Below are 18,759 nucleotides of genomic sequence, written 5' to 3' on the forward strand. Positions count from 1 at the left end.
TGCTTCATAGCTCAGATTTGTAACTACTTTTTCCCAGAAAAGTCTGGAAAGCATATTTATTCACATGTATGTAATATATAGATATAGATTTTTGAAAATTTTAGCATAACCCTCGTAAGAGAGGCATTTGGTGTCGCTGCATGTAACTAAATAAGGGTTGAAACCATTAATCTTTTTTTTCTGTCAATTTTTGGGCTGTTCATTATTTAGAAGTTTACTTTGTATTGAACACATGAAATGGTACTTCACATCAGTCAGCCTGTCAGTCAGTCAGTGATTGTCACCAGGGATCTATTTACGTGTTCTCCAGCACACTTTTACATGATAAACTCATGTCACTCAAGAGATTTTATGAAGTCAGCATCTATGGAAGTTGTTATATGTACGTGTAACTTTTGGCGTCAATTCATTCATGCTTCTCGGAATAAAGTTGGCTAGATATGGAGGAGACCCTTTTCAGATGTAGTCCACGTGACAAAAGCAAGTGACACGCGCATATGCGCATTCAGCCCTTACCATGTTAATCTGTCTTTAAGATGTCTAAAAAAATATGTTCTAGCACAACAACTCGAGTGGCGTAGTGATTTCAAAAATGGACAGATGGGGTGTCTGATGGAAGTTCAAATCCAGAGCTTTTCACATCAAATTACGAAAATCCAAAATCCAAAAATATATGAATCATGAATAATACAATGTAGAAATCACATATATACCAGTGACACCTGACAGAAACTAGAATGTTAAACGTCTTATTTACGCTGTTTTTCTTTGTATGCAAATTCAACATCTCCCCATTAACGGAAAAATCAGTTCAAGCATTTGACCGTGCAAAAAAAACGACATCAGAATGCATGTGAAAATCAACCACACGTAAATGTTATCCTAGCCTTTACAACTCCCATATTTATGATTGATGTTTGTTTCATATTGCAATCATGGAAACAAGTTCCTGGTATCATAACATTTTCTGATTGGTTGATACAACACCTTATTTCCATTGGCTGTCTTGTAGAACTACTTGGAAACAAACCTGAAGCCAGTGTGGGAGTGGCTTTTAACAGTCATGGACTCAACGGAAGCCCAGCTACGGTTTGGCTCCGCCCTTAGTAACACCACAGATCAAGCCAATCCCATCCATCCCATGCACTCCAACTATGTACGGAATCTGAGAGAGAGGAACAATCGTGAGGAACAACAGCAGCAGCCAGCTCCGACGAGAAACCCTCCCCCTACAACGACGACGACAAACGCTCTACAAGTGCTAGAATCTAGACGGAGGACCCGATTTGGAGCAATTGGTATGTTGTCATGACGATGTTTGGCCAAAAAAGCAGAAGTACAGTACCATCAGTCAACAGAATAAGTCAAAAAATGGTCATTGATAAAGTTTTTTATGTCCTTTTCACTGGAATGTGTTTATTGTTTTTTTCCTTTTAAAATGAAGAATTTGGTCTAGTGTAGAAATCTTATTTAATTTTAGTGTTCTGTGTGTGACAAAGCAACCATATGATGTTTTACAGCCAGCACAGATGGGAACTCGGCCAGAAGGGATTTCCTCACCTACGCCCTCTCTTTAATGAGATCTCATAATGACGAACATTCTGACAGTCTGCCGGTGATTGACATCTCGGCGCTGCGTCATGTAGCGTACGTGTTTGACGCCCTGATTTATTGTCTACGGAGCGGGCCAGAAAGTGCGGATCCTGAAAGCTTACAGGATGGCCTCTCCATACGATCCTGGCAGGACCATGAGGAAAATGAGAACGAAGAGCATGATGAGGACCCTGTGACCAATAGCGTTTCCATGGAGACGGACAGCATGGATGGTGAAGCGGACGTCCCTAGTAAGGCTGGGCACAAGCACGCCTTCTTTCAGCGTTCAGACTCAACCACATTCTTAGGATGCCCTCCTCCCGACCCATTTTCTACGCCACTGGTTGAGGCGCTCCCCTTGGCTGATCAGCCACACCTCCTCCAGCCCAATTCCCGCAGAGAAGACCTGTTTGGGATGCCAAGGCAAACGTTCATGACCGGGAAATCAGAAGAAACGACTTCTTATGGTACACCTACCCTGACAGGCCCCGCTTTAGAATTACCCATGTGTCTAGCACTAGCAGGTAGAAATCCAACTAAACTTACCACACAGAAACTGCTAAACAAAGACAATTATAATCCAATTTCAACTGGTACAAACGTTACAGATGGCCCAGGGGAGACGAGCGTGATTGTTCGTCCCTCTGCACCTTCGGTGCCATCTACCAGCCAATCAAATCCCCCAACCCAGCCTCCTGTTGAAGGGGGCGACAGTGGTGTGTCACAGCAGAAACCACTTGAAGATCAGCAGATGAATTCCACAAATGTGTCGCAGCAAAGTGTGATTGTTCACGCTAGTACAAGTGCCGCATCATCGTTGTCAACGCCAAGCAGTGTTCAGGAACCACTGGTTCCAGTGGCTATGCTAACCAGCAGTGCACCTTCCCAGCAGGCTTTGCCTGGTAACTCTAACACAGGAAATGAACCTGGCCATCCACCTAGTGGTGATGCTCAGCTCCAGGAGCAGACGACTGAGAAATCATCTACAGATGCTGCTCCAGGACCAAGCAGGTAAGACAAACAAGGAGCCATAAAAAGTTAGGACTGTATGTCCTCCTGTCCTATATTTCCATGTAAATGACAAGTTTTCGTGTCGATTTAAAAAAAAAAAAAACACACAAAAAAAACAAACTTTGTGTTCAACAGTAGGGAAATGCATATGACCAAGAATGTCAGTCTATATAAAACTATATATAGCAATTAAAATTTAGAATACTTGATTTTTATTTTGAGAGTCCTAGATAGAGCCATGCAGTCAGACTTTTTGATTTCAGCTTTAACAGCAAAATTCAGAACTTTCAACAACACTGGCAGACAAAATAAAATTGTCATTCTGGTACCAAAGCAAGAGCTTGGCTTGTTTGGTGTGTTATGTGCACAAGACAGTGATAAGATGTTAGAAGATGACCAAATCCCTCTACTTGCTCCTCCATAGAAAGTGATAATCAGCTCTCCCCATCACTGTTCTTGGGTAAAATTAGGACAGCCAATTTATACAGCTCTCCTCCTCTTACAAAAATGAAAACTTGCATCCTCAAGAATATTTCACTTGTTAAAAAACATGGTAGAAGAAACCACCTTGCCTTTCCAGGGGTCGAAATGTTAAGTATTTTGAGCTTTTCAATATTTTGAGCTTTTCAGAGTGATAACATTGACAGAAAGTGAGGTCATCCAGTGTGATTTAAAGGCATGAAATATATTGGATGCTATTTAGACATTGTCGTCAAGCATGGAGGTGGATAAAATACATTAAGCGATGATGTCTGAAATTATGAATATGTGCCTGATACAAAGTCATCTTTGTGATGAAATTTGAGATCATCATATTTACTTTTTTTACATGATTTATACATCATTAAAGATGAGTAAATGACCAAACATTTTGACCCCTGCTTTTAATACCTGGAAACCTCCATGGGTAAGCTAGTTGGAGTCGGATTTAAACATTCACCTGCAACTGTCAAAGACCAGATGTGTGAAATACTGTGCCAGAAAGGGCTTGGTTAAAGTAAAGTAATTTCTAGGTTTGATTAAACTTCTATCTAGAGTTTTCTTTGTGTTTTACAAGTGATAGCATACTTCAACAAAATGAAGGCCAAGTTGACCTTGTTGGAGCCAATGAAAACGTTTCTACGACTGTCGTCGTGGAAACGACCCAGACAGGATCAACCAATGAGAATGCTTCTGGGACTGTTGCAGAGACAAACCAACTTGGATCAGGAATTGGGAGGTTAGTTAACTTGTTGCCATCATTGAAATATCAATTTTGAGCTAAAATTTGCATTCTATAGCAGTAAGCTTTGCTATATAAAGCAATTCTGCTTTTGTTTGTGTCTGAAATATATTTGCTTAGTATTAATAAGAATACATATTTATCACGAGTTGTGAGAAGTTCAGAAAAAAAGTATAACTAACATGAATTGCTATTTTTTTTTCTTTTAAGTGGTGAAGAACTCCATTCATTTTTATTCAGGTTAATACTCGGACTGTGGCTGGTTTGAATGTTTTCTTAAATTTTGGAGGCTCCCAATCAGCCTCAGTTCAAAGGCGAAAACGCAACAGAATGAACAGATTATTCTGTATGCTAATGTATTAAGTGAAAAAAAACAAAATTTGCTTTTAAAGATTTGATCATGCCATTTTTCTTTTTTTATTTTGCAGAAGTTATTTTGCCAACATGTCACATGACTTGTTGCTGGGACGATGGAGGTTGACCCTTGACCTCTTGGTCGTATTTTCTGTGATGACGTCGGTGCAGAGGCGGGATCCATCATTAGTGAACTGGGCGGATTCCCTGTCAAGGAAAGCAAGTTCAGACGGGAGATGGAGAAAATCAGAAATTCTCAGCAGAGGGACTTAACTCTGGAGGTTTGCATTTTGATTGGCTTTCCACATGTGAAAGATTGGTTTTTAACACCTGGTTAGGGTTTGTATGTTACGTGTAGAAACCGAAACCATGCTAGAATAACTGTAAATTATAGCTGCAGCATCCTGCATCATGTAGCACTCAACCCCTCTCTAAGTGAAAAGTCCATGTAAAAAGATAAGATGTCTATTTTTGAGTAAATAGATAAATAAAATGCTTTTTTTTTTGTCTTGTTTTTAATTGAAAGGGTGAGATATTACAGTATATGAGCACGAAAGAAAATGTCCAGATTGTAATAAAATGGTTGTTTTATCACTCACAAAAAGGTTGAAAGGGACCGTAGCTCACTGGTTACCCAGACATTCAAGCAGTTGAACACCCAGTACAACGCCGCACGAACACAACAGGTCCACCTCTCGCTGTTCACCGTGTCAAGGTGTCGTTCAAGGATGAGCCAGGTGAAGGAAGCGGCGTGGCGCGGAGTTTCTACACAGCCATTGCTCAGGTAAAATAGGCTCACGCAAAATTACCTTCTTTGAGGTCACTCTCCCATTGAAAAGGTGTGCTTTTAGAAGTAAGTTTAAGATGGGACCTCCAAAAATGGCTAAATGGCAAGTTTAGGGGCTAAAGCAGCATGAGCTAGTTGAAGACCTACCTTTAAGATGGATTTTTAGCTTGTCTGTACAAAGTACAGGCATAGCTTATGTCATACCCTGAGCGTAGGTGTCGGCATCCAATAGTACAGAAAGTAATGTTAAACAAAATGTTAGGTGTGGTATCTTAAAAAGTACTGCAGGAATTGAGCTCGGGGTTGGCACACATGTAGGGCACAATAGCACGAGGAGGATATTCTGGTGTTGATTTGATGTGTGGATGTTAAATACTGTAAGTTACATAATTCCTGAACGAGTGTATCGTGTATAAAAAGTAATGTTAAACAAAATATTAGGAGTGGTTCCTCAACGAGTGCTGCGTGTATTGAGCTCAGGGTTTACACACATGTAGGGCACAATAACACGAGGAAGATCTGCCATTGTTGATTGAGCGTATGGATATTAAATACTGTAAGTTACATAATTAATTATGCCATGTACTGTGCATGTGAACCCGAGTACGTATTGAGCTCAGGGTTAGTGCATATATAGAGCAGAATAGCACGAGTGGGACATTCCATCGTTAATTCAGTGTTTAAATGACTTAAATTCCGACTTAGTTTATTATGTATTAGAATCACTACTAAACTAAATGTCAGGGAGGGATCTTGAAAAGTAGTGCATGTATTATTGAGCTGGGGTTTTGCTCACCTGTGGAGCATAGGAGCACAAGGGGGATGTTCCATCGTTGGTTCAGCGTGTACATTTTTGAATAATGTGAATGATTGAATTCCTGATTGAGTGTATTATGTTTTAGAATCACTGTTAAACAAACTGTTAGGGGTGGTATCTTATAAAATATGGCACGTATTGACCTGAAGTTTTACATGCATATAGATCACAATGACGCAAGGGGAATGTTCCATTGCTAATGCTGTGTGAGCATATTAATTACCGTAAATTACCAGATTCACAGTTTCAGTTCTTCATGCATCGAGCTGAGGTTTTGCATGTCTCCTACATGCGAGCTCTTTAGTAGCAAATTCTGATTAATTTTCTCAACTTATTTGGAAGGCTTAGGACAAATGTTACGTATTTTTAAATCTATTTTAAGGTGATTTTTAAACTGGACTTTAATTAAATACAGCCGACAGGTTTAGCGAACTTTTAAGCTGGTGACATAATTTTCGTCACTACATGCTTTAATGAGCGAGGCCCCACTTCCCGTAGTTTTATGCCTGAAAACCTAATCTTGCGTTACATCATATTGAAACTGTGGTGAAACCAGGGAGATAATTCAGAGCAGGCAAATTGCTATTGAAAGTAGGTTATAATAGATCAAATTCAGTCACTATAACTATTGTAGAGCTCTTCAGTGTAGAAGACAATAAAAGGTACAAACTCCATTGGATGCTTGTGGCTGAAGACTTAAACCACAAGTTGCCTAACATTTTGATACTGTAGGACTGTGTTTACCTTTAGGGACAAAATAGTTTGAACTGGAATTTTCCCTGTTGTAATGATCTGCAGAGCTGACGGGTTTATGTAGCACTCCTTAATGTGTCTTTCTTCTCCATTTTCAGTCTGTCTTGTCACAAGAAAAACTTCCCTCATTAGAAGGAGTGATGGTGGGCAAGAGCTTACAGTATAGTGAGTATACAAACTATCACAGCTTACCCCAACACCTCAGTCTTTCTCAGTATGAAAGAACAACTTTCAGTGTAATTTATGGAACTTTTTGATTTGATTTTGTTATTTAGTTATTTATTTGATTGGTGTTTTACGCCGCACTCGAGAATATTTCACTTATACGATGGCGGCCAGCATTGTGGTGGGAGGAAATAGGGCAGAGCCCGGGGAAACCCATGACCATTCGGAGGATGCTGAAAGACCTTCCCACTTACGGACCTTCCCACTTACAGCCAGAGAGGAAGCCAGCATGAGCTTGAACTGGATTGGTGAGAGGCTCCTGGGTCATCACGCTACGCTAGCGTGCTAACCAACTGAGCCACGGAGGCCCCATTTTGATTTGATGTTGGTGGCAGAGCTACATAAGTTGGGTTGGTCAATTTCAGGGCTTCACAAAAAGTATAATTTTAAGTCTTCACAGAATAATGCCTTCAGAATATACTTGAATAAACGTGTTGTAAACATGTGAAAAGGAATTAGGGTGGGTTCCTGTCAAGGGCCTCACTGGCCGCGATGGTTGAAGCTCTAGATCACTGTGTCTGTCAGACCCTTGACCATAGAGCATGTTTGAATACAGATCTCATTGTTTACAGCAGTGTTTCTGTTTACCGGTAAATTCCCATCTGTGACCAGTAGAAATCATTCGGGACTGGAAAATTAAAAGTTCTTTGGTCCCTTGGACCAGTAAGAAAACAAGCCTATGTTATAAGTTGGGTAGGCCTACATGTCAGGCTAATAAATCCAAGAGCCATTGAATCCCGGCAGTGTGATGTGTAGCTAAGTCAGCTGGGTGAACGAGCTGTTGAGTTTGTGTGTTGTTGCTGCACGGTTGAGCAATAGCTACAGTGTTGGTTAAAAATGTATTTTCTGCGCATTACTCTCCATTAACGTTCTCTCTAAACGCATGTAATGGTGAGTCACAAGCAGGCAAATCTTGTTAATGTTTTGTGGAGGATGGCCAAAAGTTGGGGGTAAAAGGACAAATGATGAAATAGGACATAGTTTAGAAAAAGAGGGCAGTGGAGACAATGTTGGTGGGAGTTGTTTCCCTCAGCACGTGGGTTCAGATAGCACCAAACCAGGAATGAACAAGGCCAGAGAGACGAACCCAAAAATCCAATGGCTCCAACAAGAATGGTTGAGTGAGTTTAAGTGGTTGCGAACAGAGAGTGGTGACATAATATATTGTTAGATTTGCAAGTCTGCAAAGAAATCCAATGGGACAAACAGAAGTCTGCGCTAAAAGAGCTCAAAGACAGCGCAAGCCACCAGGATGCGGTTTATATTGCGACATAGAAAAATGTAAATGTAAACTCATGTCAAAGACATAAAGGAGAAAAATGACTAGTGCAAAGATGAGGACTGTCTTGTAGATGACTCTTTGCATTGGTCAGATTTAAGTCACTGTAAGATCACAACGGCTGTAATTCCATTAGTGGAGTGGTTTATTCACACTCAGACAGCTTCCAAGAGCTGGAAAACGCATTAGTCAAAGTGACTGTTGAGGGACTCAAATTGCGGAAAGCAAATTTATGGACCTTATTATTGATGGAATTGGAAATGTATCTGTACAGGAAAAAAATTATCATAGTTGCTCATATTTGGAATGGTGCAAAGGCCGAAACAATATTTTTGGGATATTACACATTACATGGGAAGAAACAAAAATTGTAACGCTTTTGATAGATGATTCAGTGTAATCAGTAACTAAAGGAATCAGCATGTGTTTAGCATAAACATGGTGTATCTGCAGAGTGTTTGTAGGACCGATAAAATTAGTTTATTTCACGTGAGATTATTTGTTTATTTCATGTAAGATTGTTTATTTCACATGAAATTGTTTATTTCTTTTATGATTAGAGATTAATTGTTGATGTAAGATTAATTGTTTTTTACATACATGAAGAATTGTTTGTTTAACATATGGATAGTAATTTATTGGACATTGAATGAATCAGTGCTAAACCCTGTTGTTGTAAACTTGTTTCCTTTCTTGTACAGATTTAATACAAAGATTAAGGTCACGGGAGCGCCAGAGATCACAACTTTTGCGACAACGCAGCCGTGAGCGAGAAGGTCGTAGGTCTCTGTCTTATGACGCGCCACCATTTTACATGCCTTCTGATGCTGGGACAGCAGGAGGAAGTGGATCAGCCGAGCCCCCTAGTGGTGAAAATTACGAGCCTCTCTCACATTATCGCAGGCAGCTCGGGGAGAGACTGTATCCTAAAGTCCGAACTCTCCAACCGGTAAGTCTGACACAGCAGTTTACTTGTGTTTATTGAGACTAGAGGTAACATTTTTGAAACAGATGATGAAATTGATGTTTATGAGGACAGACAGTTTAAGTGTTTTTTAGAGTAAAAATTTATTTATTGTAAAAAAAGAAATATTTTTTTAAAAGGACCAAGGCTAAAATTGGTGCATGTTTTTATAAAAAATAAAGTTTGTGTATACAAATAAAGTAAAATGTGTATAGAGATAAAATGTACAAGAAAAAACATTACTATTGAGACAATTGGTAAAATTGGGTTTGTTGAGACAAATGGTTAAATCAGAGTGTATGCAGACAAACACCAAAATGTGTGTTCATTGATATAAGGTATAATTGCTGTTTATTTTAACAAAATGTAAAATTGTTGTATATTTAAACAAAAGATAAAATTGCTATTTATTTAGTAAAACTACTGGCTATTATACAGATGTTATTTTTTCTCAATGCTGTAAAGATAGCTTACAAAGTAACTTTCCTCCGTTTCAACCACAGTTTTCATGTTTGTGGTGTGTTGTTATTTTTCAGTCACTGGCAGCCAAGATCACAGGGATGTTACTAGAGTTGTCTCCTGCACAGCTGCTCTTGTTGCTGGCCTCAGAAGATTCTCTGCGCCAGAGAGTTGACGAGGCGGTGGAGGTCATCATGTCACATGGCAGGTCAGACTACCAATACCCTAATTCCACAACTATTTCACATCTGAAACAGCAACTTTCACATCTGAAACAGCAACTTTCACATCTGAAACAGTGCAATTTATGCATATTTTTTGGGATTGGCCAATTTCAGGGCTTCACAAGAAGTATAATTTTATCAGTCTACACAGAATAATGCCTTCAGGATATGCTTGGATAAACACCTTGCAAACATGGGAAATGGTTGAAGAATTACAATATGTTGAAGGCATATGTCCACATGGACTTAAAGGGATATATGAAAAGCTTGCCTTTTGTTTCTTAATATGGAGTGTATGATGTGGCCTAACATATAAAAGTACATAAAGGCTTCTTGGATTTCTTCTAGGGGTGGAAAAACGGCTTTAAGCTACAGTTTTCCTAAATAAGTAGCCTACTTTGATGACGTCAGTGGTGAAAGCTATCAAAACGACTTTGGGTGGGGGGGGGGGGGGATTTGCTGTTTTGATATTTTCTCATTCTTTTGGTATATCTTCTTTTTTCTTAAAACCATAGTCTTATTCCTCATAATGCATCTACCTTTTCTTGTATCCTTTTAGGCTAGAATTTTTAGGGACAGTTTCTCCTGTGTGGCTTAGTTCTTGTCATAAGAAAAATATAGGCAAAGTCAAGTGTCAGGTAGACTCTGAGTCAGTTTTCTTTTTTTCTAAGAGGCAAGTGAATATTGTAAAGTATTACTTTTGGAGCTGAAACTTGGATTTCTCCAGTAGGATGTAATTCTACCTTCCAAGCAAACTTCAAAAAGCTTTGTAAGACCAACAGAGCTCATTATCAGGCAAAATGTGTAGTTTTGTCATGGGGAAAACTTCTGGTCATTTTGCATTCATACTGTGATTTCTGACATAAATCTGAAATGAAAGTGGCATATTTCTGTGGGGGGAAATTTACTGATCCATTAAATGAATATAACAGACTGACGCTAACATCATCTTGTGCCCCGCAGAGAAATGAACGCCGACGCTTTGCTGGATCTGGACATCTTCAATCTGTCTGCTGACAAAGCCAAGAAGACGAGTGTGCCTGATCACCGCAGCGACATGGACGAAGACGATGAAATAGAGGATAATGTCCCCTTGTTTTGGCAGCCGGGAAAACGAGGGTTCTACTTCCCACGGCCAGGAAAGAATTCACCGGAACGATTAAATGCATTTAGGAATGTTGGCAGGTGAGTTTTGGATTGTTTAATTTGCTGTTGTGTATTGTTATCTGTAGAAGACAAGACATATTCTTTGAATTTGTTTTTGCAAAATGTTTGTTTCTTTATTATAAAGCTTGTATTGAAGAAAGATTCAAATAGAAAAGTTTGATTTTAGAATAGTTTAAAAATTTTTTGGCTACAAATTAAGAAAGTAAAAGAATCGAAAAGTAAAGAAGCTTGATCTTGAAATATTTTTTCCCCATCCTATAGTTGCAATTTATTTTTATTTACTCTTTTAGTCTAGTTAGTATTTGTCTTCATAGTTCATTGTGGGTGACATAAAGAGGCTTTTATTCCATCATTACAAGATATTATCCCTCTCCAAGTTGCAGTATACTTCACATTTTGTGGAAGCTAAAATAATTTAATGTATTTCTTTTGAAAAATCTCTGTTTCATCTTTCATTTATTTCATCTTTCAGGATAATAGGCTTGTGTTTACTCCAGAACGAAATGTGTCCGTTATTTTTGACGCGACCGGTCTTTAAATTTATTCTTGGTCGTAAAATCGGCTGGCACGACCTGGCGTTTTTCGACCCTGTGATGTACGAGAGTTTACGCCAGCTTGTAGTGGATGCACAAACAAAAGACGCCTCCATCATGTTCCAGGCATTAGACATGAACTTCTGTATAGAGCTTTGTCCTGAAGAGGTGAGATCATTTTTTAATTTTTTAAACCATTCTTCAAAAACAAAAAAATTATTGATACTAATTTGTTTGTCTGTCACATTTTTCCTCCTGTACATTAGCTCCTTCAAATAGTGTCCAGTTTTGCTAAAATTTTGTGTGCAGGTTCACTTCGTAGTTTCTCAAAATTTAATTAAATTTGCATATTTAAGAAATTTTGTAATTGTCATCAGTCCTCATTTTCTGTGCAAAAACTGCTCAATTAAACATTATCTCATTTTTATAAAATTTCATGAGCAGGTTCATTTTGTGACCCCTCAAGTGAAGTTGAAAAAAACGAGCTGGGTGCATGCAGAACTTGTCAGTGTTTAGCAGGGATATAAATTATTTGAAATTTTGTTGTCTTTAAGAGTGTGGTAATGTAAAGCATCATAACCTTAGAAAACATTCTTTTATACATCATTTCAGGTGCAAAAGAATTGAATTCTTGCATTTGCTCTCTCAGCTTTGTGATAGTTAACTATTTTGCATTTATCTTCATATGCATGCATTCCTGAAAACAGGAAGTAAACACAGAATTAATTTGATTTAAAATAAAAAAAATTGAAAGGGATTTATCTGTTCTTTCACCTGAAATCTTCACATCTTTCTCTTTTGAGATAGGCTGCCTAGTATTCACGGGGTACAGTGTTTAGCAGCAATCAAATGTCAACCTTTTTGTTCTTTAGGGCGGAGGTCAGGCTGACCTTGTGTCCGGTGGATCATTGGTAGAGGTCACAGCACAGAACGTACATGACTACGTCCGTAGGTATGCAGACTTCAGGATGTTCAAGGTTGCACAGAAGGCACTCAAGGTATGGTTATCACACCTCGTACTTGTTTTCTGAGAGAGTCAGCTTTGTAAAGCAGTAGACCCAAGTTCAGTTCTGACTAATAGCTGGCTGAAGAATTGAAAATTGGCACTTTTGATAGTGCCAGCCATGACAAATGTGAATATGCCAAGGTGCTTTGAAGAGACAACATTGTTGTGACAAAAGAGTATGTTGAAAGCAACGGTAACCCGCAACATGCAACAAACAAGAAAACCACAATTTGCTCACACTCACCTCTTTTTCTTCTTGTACGCGCAAAATTCATGATGAAGACAATGACAGAACATAGAATGTTGTTGACTTTGGATGTTAAAATATACTTAAGAGTCTTGAATAAAAATGATTAGAGGATTATTTATTTGATTGGTGTTTACGCCGTACTCCACAATATTTCAATTATACAACGACGGCCAGCATTATGGTGGGAGGAAACCGGGCACAGTGCGGGGGGAAACCCACAAACATCCGCAGGTTGCTGGAAGACCTTCCCACATATGGCTGGAGAGGAAGCCAGATCTGGACTTGAATTCACAGCGACTGCACATTAGAGGATTAAGACAGCTGTATATGACACAGTTTCTGAATTACTCTTAGGCCCTTTCAGTATGGAGTTAAGCCACAATGAAATTTATTGATCCAAATCCTTTGGGCATTGAGTTAATTAGATAAGTGGCACAAAAGCAAGCACAAGGGACAAAAAGCAAAATTGGTAGTGAGGCGACTTTTCTCTCAAACCTATCCAGAACTTGATTGATACATTGTGTTATGTTGTTTAAACAGCATTTACAGATGGGTGTGTTAGACGTGATCCCTGCCCACACACTGGAGGGCTTAACCGCAGAGGACCTAAGGCTGCTCCTGAATGGTGTTGGCGACATCAATGTACAGACGCTCATCAGTTACACCTCCTTCAACGACGAAAGTGGTGAGTCACAGCTTGGCTATTGTCATATTTGGTGTTAGATCTTTTGTGTAAAAAAAAAAAAAAAGGGCCTTGTTTATGGTTTATTTATGGCCCTTAAGTGCAACGTATAATAGATGTCTGTAAAAGTATGAAGATGAAAATTAATTGATATAAGAAACGAGATGTCATCATGTTTGAAGCCATTGTAATCACCTGTGCAGCGGGTGACTTCAGGCTTTTTTGGTATGGTATTTCAGTGAGGCAGCAACAGCTTTAAGGAAAACACTTCTAACAGAAAGTATGTTAAAAGCAGTAAGAGAAAAAGAAACAAACAAAAAGAAACAATCGGATAGGCTCTGTAAAGAATTGAAGCTTATTATACACTTTCCATGTTTTCCTATCATTTAACATTGTGGCAGTTGCTTCGCATGTTTCACATTGCACATCGCAATTATCAAATTTATTCCGTGACACTGTAAATTTTCTCTGCATATTTGTACTTACCCTTGAGAAATTCATAAAAGAATTACTAGAAGTTAACTACGTTAAATTTTTGTGTCAAATTTTCATTTTTGGTTATTAAAGTTTGCTCCTTAGTTAAAATAATTAATGTTTATTGTATAATAAATAGGTTGTTGAATAAATATGTGCTGATGTAAATTTGTAAATAAAACACCACATATTCATTCAATAACTTAAAAAGATGAAGTCAACATATGGGTTGTGAAATAACTGAATCAGTTGTGAATTAACTGAAATGAGTTGTAAAATAACTGAAATGAGTTGTGAAATAACTGAATGAGTTGTGATAGAATGAGTTGTGAAATAACTGAATGGGTTGTGAAATAACTGAATGGGTGGTGAAATAACTGAATGAGACATGAAATAACTGAATGGGTGGTGAAATAACTGAATGAGTCGTGAAATAACTGAATGGGTTGTGAAATAACTTAATGAGTTGTGAAATAACTGAAATGAGTATTACATGTATTTGAAGGAGCAGTTTAGTATGGCCTGTTATTTTCTTGCCTATTGTAGGTGAGAACAGCGAGAAGGTTCAGAGGTTCAAGCGTTGGTTCTGGTCGGTGGTGGAGAAAATGAACAATCATGAACGCCAGGATCTGGTAAGTCTGGCAGGTCTGAGGCTAGTACTAACATCCATGAACGCCAGGATCTGGTAAGTCTGGCAGGTCTGAGGCTAGTACTAACAGCCATGAACACCAGGATCTGGTAAGTCTGGCAGGTCTGAGGCTAGTACTAACAGCCATGAATGCCAGGATCTCTGAAATCTGGTAGGTCTGAGGCTGGTACTAACAGCCATAAAAGTCAGGATCTGGTAAATCTGGCAGGTCTGAGGCTAGTACTAACATCCATCAATGCCAGGATCTGGTAAGTCTGGCACATCTGTAGCTAGTACTATGGCTACCAAGAGTGTGCCAATCTACCATATTTTGTTATTTTTATGCTGTGTGTTTTGATATATCATGGGTGAATAAAAATTCCAGCCAATCCCCTGGTTGTCTGTGGAATGCCATTAGCTCATCTCTAGCAGGCTTTCAGTTAACTATCGCCTGGATTTCATCTACATCAAAAGCCTTTTTTCCTGGCATAGACAGACTGTTTGTACATGTATTTTGTTGGAATTTTAGAATTCGTTGGTGACTGGTTAAGGCTAGTGTGGGATTGACCAAAAATTCTGATTCCTCGTTTGTGCTGTTCAGTTAAATATGCTTTTCTCGGGTCAGCAGGGGTCAAGATGTTTGGTCATTCCCTGGTTTTTAAGAGCACAAAATGAGAACGATGACCAGAAAGTGAGCACAGGTCATTGTAAAAAAAATATAAATATTCCTGATTTCAGACACATGAATGATTGTTTGTTGTATATCACTCACTTGCATCTTTCTAAGTTGAATCTAACACATTTCACACCATTAAAGCATTTTTGATAATCCTAAATTTTTGTCAAGGCCATCACACTGATCGGCTTGAAATGTCAATCATATTGACCTCTGGTCTGCATGACTTACCTTGGGCCGTTAACAAAGAACAAGAAGTACAGGCTATGAATAAAACGGTTATTCCTCACTTGACAGTCAGTTTAACAGGATAGGTACAGAAATCATCTGTTTGGTTTCGGTATACTTTCAGTGGTTATGCCTTTGGTTTGGCATGCATTCTTGAGAATCTGGAGCAAGGACAAGAAGAAATAAATAAATTGACAAATATGGCAATAAAGAGTATAAAAAAAAGGTATAACACCACGCCATGTGTATTTATCATCTATGTGTCTTGCAGGTTTATTTCTGGACGTCAAGCCCAGCCTTACCGGCCAGTGAGGAAGGGTTCCAGCCCATGCCTAGTATTACAATACGGCCAGCAGATGACGATCATCTACCTACAGCCAACACGTGTATATCACGCCTGTATATTCCACTCTACTCTACCAAGCTCATCCTGAAGAGCAAGCTGCTGCTGGCCATTAAAACAAAAGCCTTCGGCTTTGTTTGAAGGAGATTTGAGACTTTGCAATATGGAGGATTTGTGGAATAAATGATATCTGAATGCCACTTGAAAGCTCCAACCAAGGGAGATACGCTGGGAGTGTAATGTCCAGGTCTAGGAAAATCCAGTGTCTAGCTGGTGGATTCCTGCTTCTGCAGAAAACAGTGAAGAGGTCTTACAAGGGACATAACTGCAGCCGGAACTGTTGTAAAAGCTTTTCGTTTCAACCTTGTTATGCTGTTCTCCCTGTATTTTGTCAAGTTTAGTATTGGAGTGGGGGAATGTTATTCGTGTGGAGAAAAAGCTGATAGCTATTATGACTGACTAAAGGATCAATTCGTATTTTTGTCAAGTCTTCGATTTTGGAGGCTTCACTAGTACATGAACCACAATCTCTGACCAATCATGTTCTGGATACTGAAACAAACTGTGTTTGTTACAATGATTGTCATTGGCTATATATGTTTGATGATGGGGTCTTTCTACAGCAAGCAGCCAATACTTTGAACAATGGATCAGTTTTCAGTCAGAATGTTTGTGCCTTGTTTTATTTATGTCCAAGCATATGTGCAGAATTGTGAAAAGCTGAAAGAAAGGGCTTGTTTTGTTTTGAATTCTAGCTACCTTTATTTACCTTGAGGTACAAGTTTTAAGTGTCTTTAAATTTGAGAGAGACGAACAGTGTTATAAAGCCATCATGTGTTCTATTAAATTACCATTTTACGGAGACTTCAAAACTTTGCCATCCAAAATTCTTAAATGAAATGCACAAATTCCTTTTACGTGGCAGTTGAAATTCAAGTTAATTGAGATAGTGTGATCAGTTATCAATTTATAGACAAGGCTTTTTTGGCTAAGTGCAAAGATGGTGTTAATCGCTGAATTTACAATTAAATTTAAACGTTAAGTGTTGGATATCTTCTGGTTTGCTGTGAAGAATCTTGCAGTAACTGATTCAGTTGTCAGCTGTGTTGGTGTGGTATTTTTTACCAGAAAAAAAAGTGACAAGAAACATTTGTCTAGACTTCCACTTTGTAACTGTCTGGAAAGGAAACTTGCTGTTGGCATCAATGGTTCCATGGGATTGACACTTGTCAGGGCCATATCTAGAACCATTTTAGTTCTGGAAAACATTTGGGCTCCCAAACGGTTACATTGAGCTCAATACAAGCTCAAGCTATTACATGTACATGTAAATTGAACAAAAGATGTGATGGCTTACCAATAAAAAATTTAGTTTTCATACAAACTTCTTTCATCCACAGACTTTAAAGCCATCAGAAAGAATCATTTGAGTTGCAGTTTGTAGCATTTTCAAGTTTAGGATCAGAGCCTTTAGTTTTTTTGTTTTTTTTTTTAGATATGGCCCTGGTTCTGCCATCTCTGAACCAGCCTTAATTCAGTCTTACAGATTAATCAAGGTTCTGTGTGTATTGTAAGTTAGTCATTTCTAGCAAAAACGGAGAATAGATATTACACCTCAAATCAGAAGCCTGGAAATAGATGTAAGCTCAAACTATGTATGGAAATTACTTCAATCTGTTAACACTGACGACACAGGTAGGTTCAGAAAAATCCCAGATAAATTTCGGTTTGTACGAAAGTTTCAGTGTGAAGTTCACTTTCTTCTAAATGTCATATCCATATTATCAAATGTTCTTTGAAAGAAGTAAATCAGTTCTGGTTTTGAAAAGTAACTGAAATCATTTATGTTTCTCTCTGAATTAGGCATCTTCTCAATAAATAATGGAACTGTCAAATGGCCATGTTAAAATCTATGTTAATTTTGTAGTCCTCGCTATGATGTGTTCTCATCTTTTTCCCCATTTCATCAGTGTTGTAGAAGTAAATTTGTTTCATGAAATGAAAATTGGGGTACAAGGTGACTTCATGTATATCTGTTGCTCGAATGAAATCAAGATGGCTGACTGTAGTCCTGTTAACCGGCAACTCATGTGGCTACAATGTGATTCTCTTTAAGTCATCAAATGAATAAAGTATCAGAAAAAAATGCAATTTCGTCTGTTTTTCTTCATATTTCATATTTAGGTCACCTGTACAATGTATTTATTTTATTCCAGTAACTGTTAAAGTAAGTGTAAGGCGAATGTTAATACTACATGTGTTGAGCTGAGATTGTGCATACATACACTGAAATTCTTCAACCTTTTTGCATGATTGCCAGGTGTATATTCAGTAATATTCTAAAGGCTTTATTCTGTGTTGACTGATAAAATTATACTTTTTATGAAGCCCTGACACTGGGTGATTCAACCAATGTAGTTTTGTCTCTGAAATCAAATTAGAAATGTGCATAAATTGTACTGAAGTTTGCTCTTTCATATGCGAAAAGGTTGAGAAATTAAAATGCATGTAGAAATTGTTTGCAACCAAATTGAAATTAATATTAAGCTAATTCTGCAGGTGGAAATGTGAGTTGCTAGTCACAGGTTGGTGGTTACTCGAGAAGCTTTATTATACAGTAAATCTAAAACCTCTAAAGCGAGTTTTTTAAACAGAATAATACTGGCAGAAGTGTTAAATCCAGAAGGAAGATACGAGCCAAGATACTGGTACTATAGAATGATGCCTCCCTTCGCTTATTTGACATATTTTTGGGGGATTTATCTGGACTTACTTACTTTGGTGTTAGTGAATGACTGGGTCTTGGGTCATACTTTATGCTTCAGCCAGGACACAGAAAGCACTATGTTAGAAGTAGAAGGCCTATTGTAATTCTTCAACCTTTGTGCTTGTTTCCAATGTCTGTTTTTTTTTTTTTTTTGCTTGTTTGTTTTTTTCAAGCATATTCTCAAGGCATTATTCTGTGTTGACTGATAAAATTATTCTTTTTGCACCGACATTTTCTTTTTCATATGTGAATAAATTTTATGGAATTAGGGTACACTGACATAGATTTATAGCAGACATACATCTTGGCAGCAGGCC

The 18,759-nt window shown here is 38.2% G+C and overlaps 2 protein-coding genes across 3 annotated transcripts in view; both read left to right on the plus strand.

Annotated features, from left to right (window-relative positions):
- LOC135463573 (E3 ubiquitin-protein ligase UBR5-like) overlaps positions 1-4,923 on the plus strand; it is a 44,964-nt gene extending 40,041 nt beyond the window's left edge. For both annotated transcript variants that reach the window (XM_064740876.1, XM_064740877.1), the window contains exons 40-44: positions 1,013-1,298; positions 1,521-2,604; positions 3,662-3,823; positions 4,255-4,461; positions 4,786-4,923. In XM_064740876.1, coding sequence (XP_064596946.1) covers positions 1,013-1,298; positions 1,521-2,604; positions 3,662-3,823; positions 4,255-4,453 — 1,731 coding nt within the window. In that variant the 3' untranslated portion in view covers positions 4,454-4,461; positions 4,786-4,923. The remainder of the gene's footprint in view (positions 1-1,012; positions 1,299-1,520; positions 2,605-3,661; positions 3,824-4,254; positions 4,462-4,785) is intronic.
- Positions 4,815-17,808, plus strand: LOC135463575 (E3 ubiquitin-protein ligase UBR5-like). Its single transcript, XM_064740878.1, has 10 exons — positions 4,815-4,964; positions 6,636-6,702; positions 8,743-8,990; positions 9,542-9,672; positions 10,652-10,873; positions 11,328-11,556; positions 12,261-12,386; positions 13,185-13,329; positions 14,347-14,432; positions 15,604-17,808. The coding sequence occupies exons 2-10, from the start codon at positions 6,678-6,680 to the stop codon at positions 15,814-15,816; spliced, it is 1,425 nt and encodes a 474-aa protein (XP_064596948.1). The 5' UTR covers positions 4,815-4,964; positions 6,636-6,677; the 3' UTR covers positions 15,817-17,808.
- The last annotated feature ends 951 nt before the right edge of the window (positions 17,809-18,759 follow it).

Source organism: Liolophura sinensis, chromosome 3 (assembly GCF_032854445.1).
Source record: "Liolophura sinensis isolate JHLJ2023 chromosome 3, CUHK_Ljap_v2, whole genome shotgun sequence".
Classification (NCBI taxonomy): Eukaryota; Metazoa; Mollusca; class Polyplacophora; order Chitonida; family Chitonidae; genus Liolophura; species Liolophura sinensis.